This window comes from Electrona antarctica, assembly GCF_951216825.1.
Source record: "Electrona antarctica genome assembly, chromosome: 1".
NCBI lineage: Eukaryota > Metazoa > Chordata > Actinopteri > Myctophiformes > Myctophidae > Electrona > Electrona antarctica.
The window spans coordinates 11399088-11417848 of record NC_136806.1 but is presented as its reverse complement, the minus strand read 5'-3'; the positions used below and the strand labels follow the sequence as shown (position 1 = coordinate 11417848).

At 44.0% G+C, this 18761-nt stretch overlaps 1 protein-coding gene across 3 annotated transcripts; it reads left to right on the top strand.

Moving 5' to 3' along the window:
• The first annotated feature begins 2466 nt into the window (after positions 1-2466).
• Positions 2467-18578, top strand: LOC306922255 (elongation factor 1-delta-like). Of its 3 annotated transcripts, XM_079499704.1 has the most exons (8): positions 2652-3235; positions 4402-4519; positions 8202-8258; positions 9571-9652; positions 10187-10314; positions 14282-14488; positions 16894-17088; positions 18437-18578. In XM_079499704.1, the coding sequence occupies exons 1-8, from the start codon at positions 2667-2669 to the stop codon at positions 18473-18475; spliced, it is 1395 nt and encodes a 464-aa protein (XP_079355830.1). In that variant the 5' UTR covers positions 2652-2666; the 3' UTR covers positions 18476-18578. The 3 variants fall into 3 exon arrangements, with proteins under 3 accessions (XP_079355832.1, XP_079355830.1, XP_079355831.1); XM_079499705.1 differs by lacking the exon at positions 8202-8258; XM_079499706.1 differs by lacking the exons at positions 16894-17088; positions 18437-18578 and having other exon boundaries at positions 2467-3235; positions 10111-10314; positions 14282-14464.
• The last annotated feature ends 183 nt before the right edge of the window (positions 18579-18761 follow it).

Below are 18761 nucleotides of genomic sequence, written 5' to 3'. Positions count from 1 at the left end.
GTCCGCTTGTTATAAGCGACCTTGGGCTTCTTTTACTGTAAAGTTTAGAGATGGGATTTATGGCTCTTTAAAGGGAGCCGGATCTCTGGGATCCGTTCCTTTCAGAGAGTCGTTCAGTCGACTGGCTCTTTTGAACGACGTTCCCGATGGGTGCGGGGGGGGGGGGGGGGGGGGGTGCGGGGGGCTGCCCAGTGTCCCCCCCAGGACCTCCCCAGGGCCCCCCTAGTGACTCCCCACTTCCCAGTGCCTCCCCAGTGTATCCTGCTTAGGGCGCCAGCTTGCTCATGACCGGCCCTGGTTGAAACCCCCCTGCCCCCCTCCTCCTCTAAAAAGGAACGGCTCCCTACTGTGAACCGGATCCCATCGTTCCTTTCAAAGAGCCGTTCAAATGATCCGACTCGTTCACGAACGTCACATCTCTAGAAGTTACTTTAGAGTATATCGCAACTATACTGTTATTAACAGTTTGCAGAATTATTAGGCTACAGTACATTTCAAGTACAACTCGATACAAAAACTGTTAACTGTGAGTGGACGGACGACTCCATAAAGCATTACACTTGTGATTTGCCCACCATTTTCAATTCATCAAAATATTTTAGAGACTTATAGGATTTTAGAGACGTATAGGAAAAACATCAGGTCGCTTATTTAAGAGAATCTGGCAACAGCACCGGTGCTGGTTCTCTTCGACCATCGGATTAAAGCTGAGAGCAACCCGACAGGCATTTGACCGTAAAACGTCGATTAAAACCAAGTTAACCAACAGTAAGTCAAGTAAACATACATTTTTACCAGCACGGGGTACATGAACAACATATGTGTCACTTTTAAAACCCGAAAAGTGCTTTTAAAAAGTGCTTTTTTGCGCCACGTGGCTTTTTCTGAACAACAAGAAGAAGTTCGTGGTGTAACCTAATAAGCTGTCAAACAACTTATTGAGAGAAGTTGTTCCCATGACTGGCTGTCTCTCTCTACGAATAGCTTTAATACAGACGGTCAGGAATGCATGGCAAATGCATCTCTCTGTAAATATAACGGACTTTGATTTGTTGATAAACTTTTCAAACCGGTTTTTACTTTTTACCCCGGAAGGCTATCTGACAAATGTCTCTTTCTCCCACTGGGGAGGTTTTAAAAAGAAAAAAAGCTTCCCTCCTAGGAAAGGACCCCCAAATTGACATGCATTTTAGGCTACGGATATCCATGTAATGGCATTTCTATCTCTGTGACCCTAATTTATATTGTAAAATCACTGTTAATGTAACAATTTGAGAGTGTACAAATGGACCAGTTAGGGTCAATTTGGTTCCATTTGTACACTTAAGGGTCCATTTGATTCCTTACTTATCTTATCATTTACCCGGGGACCCCCTGGAACTCCCTCAATGACCCCTGGGGGTCCCTGCCCCACTTCCCCCCCACTTCGAGAACGACTGCATATTATAACACTAAATGTGAGTTTAATAAGTAAAGTTATATCTAATCTTGTATTCTTTTGTACGTACATACGTTTCCACTCCAGGTGCTTATTGGTGGTGTTCTTGATAATGTAAAATATATGAATTGCACAAATGCATATTTTTGGATTTCAGTACTCATTCCAACTTTACATAAATCCAACAACAACATGCCAAAAAAAAGGTGAGCCCAACAGTTTTCATTGTTGGAAAAGTTGCGCTTTATGGCGGCTCCAAAGATAACAGCTGCTGGTCAAACTAGTTTTTATTTATTTTTACACACTGTCTATAACCTAATATTCTCAGTTTTTCCTCGGGTGTGTGATTAATACAAAGCCATGTTTGCCATTGCATTTTATTTTTTGCCATGTTTGTATTTTGCCTTTTGGGAAGTGTGAGATGCTGAGATTTCTCACAGATCTCATGAAGCGTCAGCATTGGAAGCCTGGAGAATAATGAGATCATTTGAAATGCTTAATTTTAATCCTTTTTCTTCCTTTGCAATCCTCAATATAATGGGTTACGCTAAATTAGAATTCTTCCTTCTACAAAGAGAATTTAATTGAAAAAACAAACAAACATTGAGATTGATCAAAATGTGTCTGGGCAATATGGACAAATTAATTACCGGTATCACAATATCTCACAAAATATATACCTCTATCGATATATTATTATCATATTGGCGACAATGGTAAATTTTCCTCTACAAGCTCACACAAATGCAGTAATTGTGTGAGCTTGTAGATTGGCTACGTTCCATTTCTTTTCTTTTTTGTATAAAATAAGGCAACCAGTTAAAGTCAACATGTATTCCATATTATGATACAAGATTGAAAATCTCAGAAGATATCTAGACTAGTATATTATATCACTATCGATATATATATTGATCTATTGCCCAGCCCTAAGTAAAAATGTCTTCAACCATTCAAGCCCACATTGAGATCACCTATAGAAATTCTCTTCTTTCAGAGATCACGTCTCATTTCCCCTCTAGGCTCTTAACCGTGATACTAACTTCACGTTGTGCTAATAATGGCCTTCTAGCTTCTACCTGTTGCTTCATTCCTTCTCTCTGCTCTTGTATGTTACACAAGCTTGAGTAGAGAAGAGATCCCTCTGAGTAAGAGAGCAATGGATCAAACTTGGCCAAACCGCCCGCTTGGAGGAGCTGCCCCCCAGAATGCCATACCGATCAGGGCCATGCAGGGCAACAACGGCCCCACTCTGGAGAGAGGCAACCTGAACGGCGACGACCTCCATTTTGGCAGGAGAAGAAACCGCACGCGCTCCACCAACCACTCTGAGAGCCAGGGCTCCGGGGCCGAGGAGGAGAGGCTGGGGAGTTCCCTGGAGGCGGGGGCCGGCTCCTATGGCCAGAGCCCGGGCACGATGCAGGCGGACCTCGGCTGGTACAACCGCAGCACCTACGACCAGGCCGAGAGCAACTACCAGCGCAGGCTGGCGGCCAACAACGGGGCAGCACCGTTGTCGTCCTCGCCCGGCAAGAGCCCGGGCAACAGGGGTTCCTATAACCGCGGCGGCAGGACCTACCAGCGCTCCAAACAGCCTGATGCCGCTGCCGGGGACCAGGAGAACCCAGCCCGCGTCACCGTTGCCGGCAAGTCCCCTGGCACCCAACGCCGCCAGTACTACCGGGGACGCAACCGCACGTCCTCTGAAACGGAGGGGGGCAAGGGAAGCAGGGGGCCGTACCGGAGGAAGAGGGTCCACTCCGAGACGGAATTCAGACCCAAACCCAGATGGGACAAGTATGGAAAAACAGAGAATGGGAGAGACCCGTTTGAATTCTGTCTGGTTTTGTTTTCCGTTGTGATTTATATATTTTCGTTAACTGTGGTGATAATGTTAACCATTTTATTTTTTGTCCGTCTGCACTTTTGTTGGCTCCTTCTTTTAATCTATGCTAACCATTGTTTGGGTTTGATCATTGACTTTATTTTTTTAATTCAGATTTGTGTTGGTTACGAACAAACATTTCTATTGCAGGAAAGTTTCCTAGTCTCGAGTGCCATAGTCCCATTCTATTTAGTTTGGCTCTGATCATTCAGGATACAAAATGAGGCCATGTAACTTATTTTGTAATGTGTAGAGTGTGTCCTGTTACTGGGTTTGATGTCTATACAGTTGAGTAACCCTCTGTGATTATCTGGGGCGGGGGGACTGCTGGTTCGTGATGACCAGCCTTTTGTTCTATATAATCCAGAGTTTGCAGTGATGGCAACTCTGTTTCAGTGAGATAGATTCCTGTCTGCTGCAGTAATCAAAAAAATAAAAAGAATACAAAAATAAAATAAGTGTAAAGAAGAGCACCTGTTTTTCAAGGCCCTTTCCGATTCTTTTAACTGTTATTTTTGATAGGACATGTAAAGTAACAGTAAATATGCCTCGGTTCTTACCGTCTAAATATCTGTGCATGCATGGTGTTAACTTGTCAGTGTGTGGTACTGTAGTTATTACAACATTATCATTGGGAATGGGACTCACCAACAATTCAATGATATATTTCACAATGGGTTCAATCCGTTGTCACTGAAAAAAAAACAACAACAGTTCAATGTGATGCTTGCTTTGGAAATGTTTAATTTGGATTCATGTCGTGCATCATGCTTTGATTTGTCTCCCCCTATTCCCACCGCAATCCTGTCTGTTGGCTCTGCATGGCTGTTTGGATAGTAAGCTGAATATAATTATAATAATGGTCATCATGGTGCCAGCATCTAATTAAGCTATGCCTTGCGTCACTCTGTGCTGTGGTTGGTGGTTGTTGCTCTGGCTCGTGAGTCGTAATTGAGTTTGAATGTCAATATATATATATTAATGGATTATTTAATATGCAATGGCATCTGAATGCGTTTTCTTATATTAATAATAATAATGCTGGTTGCTCACTGGGTGCGTCTTCCCTTCGTCTCAGTACCAACATGAGCGGACTGCAGTGCCTCGCCTCCGAGACCATCTGGTTCGACAAGAGTCGCTACGATGACGCAGAGAAGCGCTTCTACGAGGGCGAGAACGGATCCTCCTCCACAGAGGTAGAAATAATGCACGCCATGCCCCCGGAAATAATATCCTCATTCCTCAATCTCAGTTTGTTCATTTAAAGCAGTGGTTTTTATTCATTTAAAGCATATATGGGCGGAGTAATATCTTTTATTTTCTTATTGTCAATGCGGCCTAATAATAGTCGAAGGCACTGCATTTCTCCTAGTTACAAATTATAAATATGTATTATTTGGCGTTTTTAAACTAGTCCCAGACAGGGATAGTTTATTGTGTTAAAAAATACCACTCACAATCAAGATTTAATTTAGTGTGAAATTGTCCGCCATACACTAGTATTAATTTGCTTTTGTTGAGCTGCAAATGTAGTCCAATTTAGTTTGCTACGTGCTTTTTTTCACTCTACATTACACAAATCTAAAAATGGCACATCTCCAAGCTTGTACGAGCTTGGAGATCAGCTATGTTTGGCGTCCCGCCCCCAGAATAGGTATGCTGGGGGTTCAAGAGGTGGCATTTTAAGCCTATTTTTGTTTATCACAATAATATCTTTCTTTAACACCCCGAACTCCCGGGGGTATTTAGGACCATGCAATCAAAGCGCCCAGCGATTTGCAGCTACGGAGCGCATTTCAAGGTGCACCAGGCGCCATCCCGAGCGTTACTATTTGATAGGACTGAGACCTCTGTTTATGCCGCTTCAGGGTGTTGATCACATTTCTTTCCCCACAAACGTGACATGTAATTTTCACAACGCCCCGTCACTAGTCCCAGAGCGACAGTGCTGTCGTGTTCAATCTGAGGGTCAGTGTAATTCAACCCTTTTCATGTCGAGGCCCATTATCTCTTCAGCATTTGAGCCACAGAACCACCATTTGATGAGATTTTGACTCTCATACCCAAAATTAAAGAATATATTTTGTTGTTGTTGAATAAGATTTTGTCCACAATTCCATGCTGGATTGATGGTGGTACCATAGGAGAGACAACAGGCAAACGTTGATCGAAATAAGAATTATTTTGTGTAGACTTGTATAGCCTAATGCAGGTGTTTAATACAAATTTAACTCTTTGAGAGCATTAAATGAAACCAAATTTAATTTTTCACTCGAGTTAAAGATCTAATAATGGCCCATTACTCCATTTGGTTAACAACTCTCCATCATTTAGCATGGGGACCACCTGTACGATACGATACGATACAACTTTATTGTCAGCTTTCACTGAAATTTGCTTTGCGTCCATGACGTCACCGTTCAAGATACAGACAGGACATACACAATACATTACACCCCTCAAGGACCACTGGTGGTCCCCGGACCCCTGGTGTAATTCATCATTGTGATGAACTTGGGCATGATCATTATTTCTTCCTGGAACAACTTCATGAAGGGAGGGTGGAATGGAATGCGTTCAGAATGTAAACCGCAGCAATGCACCTGAGGTGCCTGGGGACAGGGATCGATTAAAAGGATTTTCCATTGCTTGTAAATGTGTTCTAGTTCGTCGCAATGATGGATTACATGGCCCAAAGCAACAGTAGGCCTACAGCTCTGGGACCTTTTAATAGGATTTTGGAGCTCAGTGGAGTGGACTTCTATTATTTATATGACATTTACATCGGCCCTATTGTTTAGGTCTATTGTTTGACAAATTAACAACAAATTATATTATAGTTGGTTTTGTGTAATTGGAAAGATTTCTCCCATCACTCTAACCTGGTGCAACCTATACATTGTTTTATGTGTCTCATGTACCATGTACCAACATAATTATATTTTTATTTATGTATTGCCTTCTGTACTTTTACTTGTATTACTTTGAATAAGAAGTATTCGGCCTCGGGTCTAAACGGGTCAAACTCAATTTGAGATTGTACTTCGAGGCTGTCATTAGCATTAAGGGCCATCTCGGACACGACGTGCTTGTCTGTGCTCATGGCACTGCTCCATGCTTTTATGTCCCATCGTCACCAGCAGCAGTGTAAGCACCCGGTCGGTCCGTTAGGCAGTGGCTAGGCTTTTAGCAGTCGTTACATCATCGCCTGTCTGTATGCTCACTGGTCAGTCACCTAGCAGCTGCGTGTGTGTGTGACATTTCAGACGCTTAATTTAAGGAGCTCAGCTGAGTTGGGGTGAGAGGAGTGCGGTCAGGTGATTTGGCAGCTGTCCCTGCTTTTTAAACTCTTCCATGCGCTGTCGGGGCCATGGGCAAGACGAAATGCAAAAGAATGTTTTGGGCCGTCCACTTCCAAACCACTCTACTTCTATGGCTGTCAAGTCTGCTGTCTTTTCTCCTTTGTCATGGATATAATGATACACTACTGTGTAGAATATGATTGTCATATTGCCTTGCCCCCCCACCACTAATGGTGCATTATATATCGAGGAAAGCTGTCCCCAAAACTGTCGAATATGTATTATAATCTTGGGGTTGTAATTAAAATAAATACAGAGTGGCTACATTTGTATGTGTGCGTGGACCCCGGTCGGACCACATAGAGGCCAACGTGTCGCCTGGGATCAGAGGGTGTAGTTTGTGTAACGTCTGGCTCATTTCTCACCGTTCATGTGCAGACTTGTATTTCACAACGGCATAAGACAACAGCTGACGTGTGTGTGTGTGTGTGTGTGTGTGTGTGTGTGTGTGTGTGTGTGTGTGTGTGTGTGTGTGTGTGTGTGTGTGTGTGTGTGTGTGTGTGTGTGTGTGTGTGTGTGTGTGTGTGTGTGTGTGTGTGTGTGTGTGTGTGTGTGTGTGTGTGTGTGTGTGTGTGTGTGTGTGTGTGTGTGTGTGTGTGTGTGTGTGTGTGTGTGTGTGTGTGTGTGTGTGTGTGTGTGTGTGTGTGTGTGTGTGTGTGTGTGTGTGTGTGTGTGTGTGTGTGCGTGCGTGCGTGTTGTATAGAAACTTGGTCACGATTATGAAATCACATTCAACTCAATTCATTATTTTAATCAAAGTTATGGCAATCATGATTAGGAATTGATGATTACAGTTGGTGTTTAAAGATGATTGTATAATTTGTATTGCCTTTGATATCTCCACCAGGCCAGACGGCCGGAGATTTATGTTTTTGCCCTTGTCCAAGTCTGGCTCCATTGATGTATTATGTAAATGTAGTAGTCTAGCCGAAAATGTCACAGATGATTACTTACCTGCTTCCTGTGACCTGCCTTGTAATACCGATACCCCCGACACTGGTCATCATTTGTACTGCTGCTGTTTTGTATGTTTGTAACACAAAAGCATTCACTAAAAAAAAAAATGTTATCCTTGCTAAGTCCTGGATGGTGTCCCTGATTGAGCCATCCCAGGTGAAAGCTTAATTTGTTCAAAACTGTCAAGGCTGCTATCATGATTTTTTCCCCCTTTTTTATCCATGACAGTTGATTATTTTAGCTGTTGGTTACACTGTGTTTCCTGTTTCTCTGCCTGTATTCCTGAAGCTAATTGCAAAGCCAAATTTTGATTTGATTGCACAGTGGTGTCACTAGCTGAAAACAATAATTACAAGATTATAATTGTTTAAAATCACTTTGAAAATCACAGTGACAGTGCTGTACACAACTAAATGCAAATTAGGCTTAAATGTGTAGAGGGTCCTAGCATCGATAGCACAACGACATCAGTTTTTGTATTTTTGTGTGTCTTCGCCCTGCAATCTCACACATGCCTCTCCCGTCACCTGAACCCTGTGCTGTGCCTGAACGGGTGCAGGGGAAGACAGCGCAACAGGCCACTCCCAAAGGGCGTCCCAGACGCCAGCACAGAAACGTAAGTCTTATCCTGGAGCACACGCGCGGTGTGTGGGCCTGCCTGAGCGTGCTCCTCGGTGTGTGTGAGCCTGCCTGAGCGCGCTACCCGGTGTGTGGGCCTGCCTGGGCGCGCTCATCGGTGTGTGGGCCTGCCTGGGCGCGCTCATCGGTGTGTGAGCCTGCCTGAGCACGCTACCCGGTGTGTGGGCCTGCCTGGGCGCGCTGGTTGGCAGCTCTTGGGATGTTTTGGTTTGGTTTGGACCGGCCTGTGTCTGCTGCTTGCCTGGAACGAATCCCAAAGGTTTTACATAAAATGGGCTTCATATGCTGGTATGGTGGTCAGTACTAGCTCATCTAAAACATACTAACGGTGGTTTTTTTGTCCAATTTGTGCATTGTGATCATGATGATTATGATTGTAGGCTCATCAAACAAGATGCTGGAAGATGACTTTTCAGCCAATTTGCATGCTGGATTTGTGAATGCAAGATTTTTTATTTGGGGTTTGTGTAGATTCTTTTTCATTAACCACTTTTGACATTGACACTATTGACATGTGATATTATTGGCAAACATTTTCTGAAATTTTCAATTTGTGAAAATACATTGGCTCACATGAGCTTGTACATCAGCTGTTTTTGACTTTTGTTGCACGACAAAGTATACCTGTATAGGGGCTTATCTGGTTAATTGTTTGATTTCAGTAATTTCTGCTCAGTATATCCTGAGCCCTGCATGGCGTGTTAAAGTTCGTACTTGACTGTGACTCTTCCACCAACACCGAAAACACATCTTCACTCTGACTCAGACTGGATCTGAACCTGGAAACAACATGGCTCAGTGTCAGTGTTTTCGTCGACTAAAACTAAGACGAAGAATGTTCGTCGACTACCTCTTTTCACTGACGAAAACTAAATGAAAACTGAGCTACGGTGACTAAAACTAAGACTAAATATACTGACAATTCCGTCAACAAATAAAGACTAAAATGTTAGGAAGGGACTAGTGGACAAGAGATTCAGTATAAGTTATTTTACACTCTGTTGCATGCTGAAAATAGACTATCTACAAGCTCACAACGCGACGCGTTGTGAGCTTGTAGATCGTCTATTTTCAGCAAGTGTAAAATCAGCCATTACGACGGCATCAAGGCCCGCCAAAATACATTTTAGTCGACTAACTCAACTGTAGATTTAGTTGACTAAAATCTTATATTTAGTCAACTAAAACTAAAAAACAACACTGCTCATTGTTGGGCCAACCCTGGCCTTATGCTTGACACTTATTGTGTGTGTGTGTCTGTGTGTGTGTGTGTGTGTGTGTCTCCACAGTCCTCCTCACATGCCGGAGGAGACCCAGAGTTGATCTCACGCATGAAAAGCCTGGAGGTGGAGAACAACGGTCTGCACAAAGGTGTGTATAAATTATCTACCTCTACTAGGCTGGTCAGTGACTAGGGATGTTATCAACTAATCGATTAATCGCTGTTAAGAGATTCTTCAATTAAACTTAAGTTAAAAAATAACTGAGAATTCTGCGGTTCTATCATTGGGCTGTTTTGGCCAAGGAACACACATGTGGGCCGATTAAACAAAAAAAGTACCCCACCACCTTGGTAGCCACAGAAACATCTCCGCTTGTGCACGTGACGTGACAGACAAGACGGTGCACATTTAATTCCTCAAAGTATGCCATTGCCATGCTCTGTATCTCAAATGGTCAAAAATATTTGATTAAGGAATATAAAGTCCTTTGTATTATTCGATTCAATCGATAATTGCATCCCCATCAGTGACCACTTGTGTATTTGTCAAGTTTCATACTGTACTCGTGCTCGTCTTAAACTGGGGGATGTCTGTGACGGTTGTCAGTTGTGGAGGAGATGAGGGCGTGCCTGCAGAAGTTTCATACTGTACTTAAACTGGGGGTGTCTGTGACGGTTGTCAGTTGTGGAGGAGATGAGGGCGTGCCTGCAGAAGCTGGAGGCCAGAGTTGGCATGCTGGAGAAGAGCCCGTCCGGGAAGACAACACCTGCAGTGATGTCACCTGCAATGTTGTCACCATGCACCACCAAGGTTGGTCACAGAGAGAGAGGAAAACACCTTTATCACTGCAATGTTGTCCCCATGCACCACCAAGGTTGGTCACAGAGAGAGAGGAAAACACATTATCACTGCAATGTTGTCCCCATGCACCACCAAGGTTGGTCACAGAGAGAGAGGAAAACACCTTTATCACAATGTTGTCACCATGCACCACCAAGGTTGGTCACAGAGAGAGAGGAAAACACCTTATCACAATGTTGTCACCATGCACCACCAAGGTTGGTCACGGAGAGAGGGGAAAACACCTTTATCACAATGTTGTCACCATGCACCACCAAGGTTGGTCACAGAGAGAATGTTGTCACCATGCACCACCAAGGTTGGTCACAGAGAGAATGTTGTCACCATGCACCACCAAGGTTGGTCACAGAGAATGTTGTCACCATGCACCACCAAGGTTGGTCACAGAGAGAATGTTGTCACCATGCACCACCAAGGTTGGTCACAGAGAGAATGTTGTCACCATGCACCACCAAGGTTGGTCACAGAGAGAATGTTGTCACCATGCACCACCAAGGTTGGTCACAGAGAGAATGTTGTCACCATGCACCACCAAGGTTGGTCACAGAGAGAATGTTGTCACCATGCACCACCAAGGTTGGTCACGGAGAGAATGTTGTCACCATGCACCACCAAGGTTGGTCACAGAGAGAATGTTGTCACCATGCACCACCAAGGTTGGTCACAGAGAGAATGTTGTCACCATGCACCACCAAGGTTGGTCACGGAGAGAATGTTGTCACCATGCACCACCAAGGTTGGTCACAGAGAGAATGTTGTCACCATGCACCACCAAGGTTGGTCACAGAGAGAGAGGAATACACCTTTATCACAATGTTGTCACCATGCACCACCAAGGTTGGTCACGGAGAGAATGTTGTCACCATGCACCACCAAGGTTGGTCACAGAGAGAATGTTGTCACCATGCACCACCAAGGTTGGTCACAGAGAGAATGTTGTCACCATGCACCACCAAGGTTGGTCACAGAGAGAATGTTGTCACCATGCACCACCAAGGTTGGTCACAGAGAGAGAGGAATACACCTTTATCACAATGTTGTCACCATGCACCACCAAGGTTGGTCACAGAGAGAGAGGAAAACACCTTTACACATAAACACAATGTTGTCACCATGCACCACCAAGGTTGGTCACAGAGAGAGAGGAAAACACCTTTACACATAAACACAATGTTGTCACCATGCACCACCAAGGTTGGTCACAGAGAGAGAGGAAAACACCTTTACACATAAACACAATGTTGTCACCATGCACCACCAAGGTTGGTCACAGAGAGAGAGGAAAACACCTTTACACATAAACACAATGTTGTCACCATGCACCACCAAGGTTGGTCACAGAGAGAATGTTGTCACCATGCACCACCAAGGTTGGTCACGGAGAGAATGTTGTCACCATGCACCACCAAGGTTGGTCACAGAGAGAATGTTGTCACCATGCACCACCAAGGTTGGTCACAGAGAGAATGTTGTCACCATGCACCACCAAGGTTGGTCACAGAGAGAATGTTGTCACCATGCACCACCAAGGTTGGTCACAGAGAGAATGTTGTCACCATGCACCACCAAGGTTGGTCACAGAGAGAATGTTGTCCCCATGCACCACCAAGGTTGGTCACAGAGAGAATGTTGTCACCATGCACCACCAAGGTTGGTCACAGAGAGAATGTTGTCACCATGCACCACCAAGGTTGGTCACGGAGAGAATGTTGTCACCATGCACCACCAAGGTTGGTCACGGAGAGAATGTTGTCACCATGCACCACCAAGGTTGGTCACGGAGAGAATGTTGTCACCATGCACCACCAAGGTTGGTCACGGAGAGAATGTTGTCACCATGCACCACCAAGGTTGGTCACGGAGAGAATGTTGTCACCATGCACCACCAAGGTTGGTCACGGAGAGAATGTTGTCACCATGCACCACCAAGGTTGGTCACGGAGAGAATGTTGTCACCATGCACCACCAAGGTTGGTCACGGAGAGAATGTTGTCACCATGCACCACCAAGGTTGGTCACGGAGAGAATGTTGTCACCATGCACCACCAAGGTTGGTCACAGAGAGAATGTTGTCACCATGCACCACCAAGGTTGGTCACAGAGAGAATGTTGTCACCATGCACCACCAAGGTTGGTCACGGAGAGAATGTTGTCACCATGCACCACCAAGGTTGGTCACAGAGAGAATGTTGTCACCATGCACCACCAAGGTTGGTCACAGAGAGAATGTTGTCACCATGCACCACCAAGGTTGGTCACGGAGAGAATGTTGTCACCATGCACCACCAAGGTTGGTCACGGAGAGAATGTTGTCACCATGCACCACCAAGGTTGGTCACAGAGAGAATGTTGTCACCATGCACCACCAAGGTTGGTCACAGAGAGAATGTTGTCACCATGCACCACCAAGGTTGGTCACAGAGAGAGAGGAAAACACCATATCACTTTGTTCTTGGTTACGGTTGGGGTTCCCATTCAGGATGTGGAACCCCTTTTGGTGTTTTAAGCATTATGTTATACTTTAGCTATTGAAAAATGAGCAGATCTACAAGCTCGTGGCGCGGCACCAAGTGCCGCGCTACGAGCTTGTAGGTCTGCTATTTTTTGAAAGAGCGTGAAAATGTGGCCCAAATCTTTGCTTCTGGGGGGGGGGGTCCCTGGAACAACACATTTTCAGATGGGGGTCGGCGGCCAATTACATATGTTTGAGAACTACTGACAGAAACATAGGGTTTTTCATAAGACTGTCATGATTTAGAACACATTTGTAGAATCTGGACACAGTCCTAAATGGGTTAAAACGAGAACAGCTAACCGTTCGAGCTATCTGTATCAGGATGTGTGCAGGTCATTAAGTCTTAAAAAATATTTTTTAGAATAAAAATGAAACGGACATAATATAAGTGTAATGTACAATCCATAACCAGTAAATATGAACATATCTATTGTCTATGAATGGATATGCGTACGTGCAGTCTTCCTAAGTCATAAATTAGGACAGAACAATCGGCGTTCTGATCAAAACCATGGACAGCGCCGTAGATTCAGAGATAATGGCAAGATTTGTCGGCCCGTAAACAAGGACCACCAATGCAGGCTGCCCTGCCGGTACACCAGGTGAAGGTAGTAAAGAGTGAACCAGACAGTGGCCTTGTGGTTAGAGTGTGCGCCCTGAAACTGGGAGGTCGGGGGTTCAATCCCCGGCCGGGTCATACCAAAGACTGTAAAAATGGGACCCAATGCCTCCCTGCTTGGCACTGGGTTGGATTGGGGGTCAAATCAACTAATGATTCCCGAGCACGGCGCACGCTGCGGCTCACCGCTCCAAGAGATGGGTCAAATGCGGAGAACAAATTTCACTGCGGTTAACCCATTTTGGGCGGGAACCCCTTTTGGTGTTTTAAGCATTCTGTTTTACTTTAGCTATTGAAAAATAGCAGATCTACAAGCTCGTAGCGCGCCACCGAGCTACGAGCTTGTAGATCTTGTATGTCTGCTATTTTTGAAAAGTCGTGAAAATGTGCCACAAATCTTTGAATATATATTTCAGAGCGAACATTTTTAACTCAAATATTGGCTTCTGGGGGGTCCCTGGAACTACATATTTTGAGATGGGGGTCTGTGGCCCAATAAAGATAATTCTGGGGGTCCTTGACATGAAAAAGGTTGAGCACCACTGACACAGAAACATGGGTTTTTCAGAAAAATGTTAGGATTTAGAAGCCTTTTTTTTCCCATCGACCTCAGTCCAAAATGGGTTTTAACGTGTGTGACTAACGTGTACGACTTTGACTTTGAATACGAGTAAAGTTGCTCTCGTTCTGAACCAATGCAGGCTGCGCCGCCGGTACACCAGGTGAAGGTAGTAAAGAGTGAATACGAGTTAAAGTTCCCCTCGTTCTTCTCACCCATGCAGGTTGCGGCGCAAAAAGGCCACGTGAAGGTAGTGGAAGAAAACGGTGACGACGATGACGACGACGACCTGGACCTGTTTGGCAGCGACGAGGAAGAGGACGCCGAGGCGGAGCGCCTGAAGCAGGAGCGCGTGGACGCTTACACCGCCAAGAAGTCCAAGAAACCCGTCCTCATCGCCAAGTCCTCCATCCTGCTGGACGTCAAGCCTGTAAGTAGCAACCAGTGTTGTTTTCGTCGACTAAATCTAAGACGAAAAATGTTCGACTAACCTTTTTTTACTGACAAACTAAGCTACGATGACTACGACTAAAATATACTGAAAACTTCGTCAACAAATAAAAACTAGGCTAAAATGTTAGGAAGTGACTAGTGGACAAGAGATCCAGTATAAGTCATTTTACACTTGTTGAAAATAGCCGATCTACAAGTTCACAATGGTTTGTAGTAGTACAGTAGTTTTGAAATAAAAACGGACCCATTTCTTCCGGTTCATGAAAAAGAATGAGGTAGTGTTATGGAGAGATGGGTTTGAAGTCTGAAAGTTTAGCTGTAGTGTGTTCCAGCACGGTACAAAATATTGAAGGATTACGGATGGGTGAATGACATTTCACTTTCTTTTTTTTCATTGTAGACTTAAGCTGTTTGAAATGGCCAAACCTTGCTCTATTTAAACACGGTCAATCTGACATTTAACAGACTTTACAGAGCCAGCTCCTGTAGTGCAAAGTCTGTGTGATGTCCACTATATTGTCCCACTGAATCTGACATTTGCTTTCTCACACGCAGCTCCACCAGGTAATAATGTCTGGATAAGTTCAGGGTTGCAGTGCAAACTGTGTGGTTAAAATCAGCTGTAGTTGTTGGAGCAGTGTTGTTTTTGTCGACTAAGACGAAAAATGTTCGACTACCTTTTTCCACTGACGAAAGCTAAATGGAAACTAAATAAAAATGAAGCTATGAAGACTAAGGGCCGATTCATACTCCTATTTTACCGCTGTTTCGGCGCTGTAGTGCCGAAATGATTTCGGCTCGTCAGAAATTTTCAGTAGCACCGAAGAGCCGACTTTAGGACGGTACCCGCCCCCCCCCGAACCTCAAATGACGTCACATTGTAGGCTCTACAGAGCCGAACCGACTTTTATTCGGCTCTAAAATAGGAGTATGAATCGGCCCTAAGACTAAATATACTGACAATTTCGTCAACAAATAAAAAACTAGACTAAAATGTTAGGAAGGGACTAGTGGACAAGAGATCCAGTATAAGTCATTTTACAATTAGTTGCATGCTGAAAATAGCCGATCTATCTATAAGCTCACAACCCGGCTCTCCAAATAGTAAAACTAGCTGAAGCTGCACAAATATTGTATGAATCTGGCTTTATTATAGTGCTTACACACTTATAGTATGTGGTTTTCTAAGCTTTATTAAAGAGCTTACACACTTGCAGTATGTATTAGTTTTTCTGTCGGAACTCAGAATGTATTTTATTTGACAAATGGAATTTCGGTGTTTGGAAATAGAAAGATGATGGGGCTACCTGGCTCTATGCACACAGAATAACTCTTCCTACTTCTGGGCCCCCTTCCCTAGTTCCTTCACAAGGTGTTTCCGATGATACTAAGGCTCTGTTCCTTTTAGTGTACCACCATAACACCAAAGTACCACCATAACTCGCTCTCAGAGTTACACAGCCGTGCGGGCCCATTTGGAACCCACTCAAGGGCCACTTTGAGACCCACTGGTGTAGCAGAGTAGAGTGTTTCCAGTGAGCCAACATGACACAATGGCAGCACTAGAACCACCGTGTCGTGTCGCTCCTCTCCGGAGTAATCCTTGTGCTTTCTTTATATGCTATAAAGAAAAAGGAGTATGTGTTGCAGAACTGGTGATTTAATAAACACAAATAATTCAAAAGAACAAACGTGATCAGCCAGGGTTCTAATTCTGTATCGACTGTCCGTAGAAAACAATCAAAATAATATCTCTCTTCCTCTGAATAGTGTGACCGCAAGTAAACACAAACTATCCCATAATACTATCCCATAATACTCAGAGCGCTCAGCCCACCAACACAGTTAAAGGAACAATCCCCCTATATATTACCTTAGGGTTACAGCACCCCTTGACCAGGATGGAGCAGAGCCTTCATTAGTTTCACCGTCCGGTAACACCTGTGGATTTTGTCTACTAAAACAGACACATTTTTCGTCTACTACCTTTTTTTTACTAAACTAAATGGAAACTAAATAAACTAAGCTACGATGACTAAGACTAAATATACTGTCAATTTTGTCAACAAATAAAAACTAGACTAAAAAGCAAGGGACTAGTGGACAACAGATCCAGTATAAGTCATTTTACACTTGGTTGCTTGCTGAAAATAGCCGATCTACAAGCTCACAACGCGTCGCAGCGCGACGTGTTGTGAGCTTGTGGATCGGCTATTTCAGCAAGTGTAAAAACAGTCATTACGACGGCATCAAGGCCCTTGATTCCGGGTGACTAAAATGTGACTTAAAACTATTCAAGAGACTAAAACTTAAAATCAAAATGTGCTGCCAAAAACAACGCTGCTGTGAAAGCCGTATTTTGGTCTTCTCTCTCTCTGCCAGTGGGATGACGAGACGGACATGGCGGAGCTGGAGAAGTGCGTGCGCTCCATCGTGGCCGACGGCCTCCTGTGGGGGGCCTCCAAGCTGGTGCCCGTGGGCTACGGCATCAAGAAGCTGCAGATTGGATGCGTGGTGGTGGACGACAAGGTGGGCACGGACCTGCTGGAGGAGGAGATCACCAAGTTCGAGGACTATGTAAGTAACTATCGGTTAATTAATGCCATTCAGGATGGGATGGAACCCCTATTTTTTTATCCCATGATTTTGTAACCCATTTTCCACCCCAGTCAAAAGGTTACTTTTCAGGATACCAATTCCAAAATAGCCAAAAATTATTCAGGTTTTCAATTCAAATATAGCAAAAATAGCTGATCTACAAGCTCAAAACGCGTCGCACTGCGACGGGTTTTGATGGCCCTCGCCATCGTCAAAGTTGCCCGTCCCTGATCTAATGTGATCCTGGGCTCTACACACCCTCCGCCAACCTGGGGAGAGCAAAGGACTTGAACTCATGCTTCCTTCATGCCCGAGGGTCCAAGTTGCTCCTTTACACCTGACAGGGGGGAGTTTCCCTGGTTGGACGTAGCGTGTGGAAGGAACACGTTATTCCAACCAGTTCCTTTCCCCTCCATCCCCTTTTGGTGTTTTAAGCATTGTTATGCTTTGGCTTTTGAAAAATAGCAGATCTACAAGCTCATAGCGCGGCACCAAGTGCCGTGCTACAAACTTGTAGATCTGCTATTTTCGAACAATCGTGAAAATGTAGTGCAAATCTTTGAATGAATATATATATATATACGACTGACATAGAAACATAGGGTTTTTCAGAAAACTGTCAGGATTTAGAAGATATTTGTAGAATCGTCCTCAGGTCTAAATGGGTTAAATCTTCCAGCTGATGAGCGGTGGCTTTTTTTTGTTTTTACTCTGGGAGGGTGGGAGACACTAGCTGCACTAAATCATGAATCCTGTGAGCTTGTAGATCAGTTATTGTCACAGAATAACAGAAGGAAGGTTCCAACAAGGGATTTCAATTCAATTAGCCTTTATTGTCTCCGAGGAGACATTTGTCTTGGGCACTAAGAGACAGCGTTATACATACACACACAGTTCATATTACAAAAGATAATTATCCTACCCACACTGTGAAAATATATCAAGGTTCAAGTATTGCAGTATTGCACTCTCCCAGTAGTTAGTTATCTGTTATTGAGTGCTTTGATTGACAGTGGAACAAAAGAGAATTTATATCTCTTTTGTTATTTACAGCTATTCTATAATTAAATGTTTAATTCTTGGCATAGAATAAATTGGGACATGAAGGGGAGAAAATGTTGCTCGACAACATAGTCTTCATTATTTGCCTGCCTCCCTGTGAGCTCTTAAGATTTCTGTTATTGAAAAGAATGAATACATTGCATTAGAAATGCTATTGGAACAGTCACAGGTGGGTCACCCTGCGATGTTGAATCGTTATCGTTAAGTTTAATTCAAAATGGACTCTCACAAAAATGCCAACATTATTGTTGTTCTTCTGTTTCAGGTCCAGAGTGTAGATGTTGCTGCTTTCAACAAGATCTGAGCTGATCCCTCTCCCTGCCGCTCACCAAAGTGTTGTGTTGCTGCTCTCAGTTTTCTCAGTTTTTACGGTTATTAATAAAGAAATGCCACGCTTTGAGCACAAACATCTGTCTATTTTTTCTTGTTCAAATTCCAATTTATTGCTCAAATTAAATATCCTGTACGTCGTAAACCCTCACTGCATTTAAGACACATTTCTAGTAAGTGATTAGACCTTGAAATGCCTCCTAATTCTTTGCCGACTTGTATACTGTACATGCATGCTCTTACTGCTCAACTAACCCATT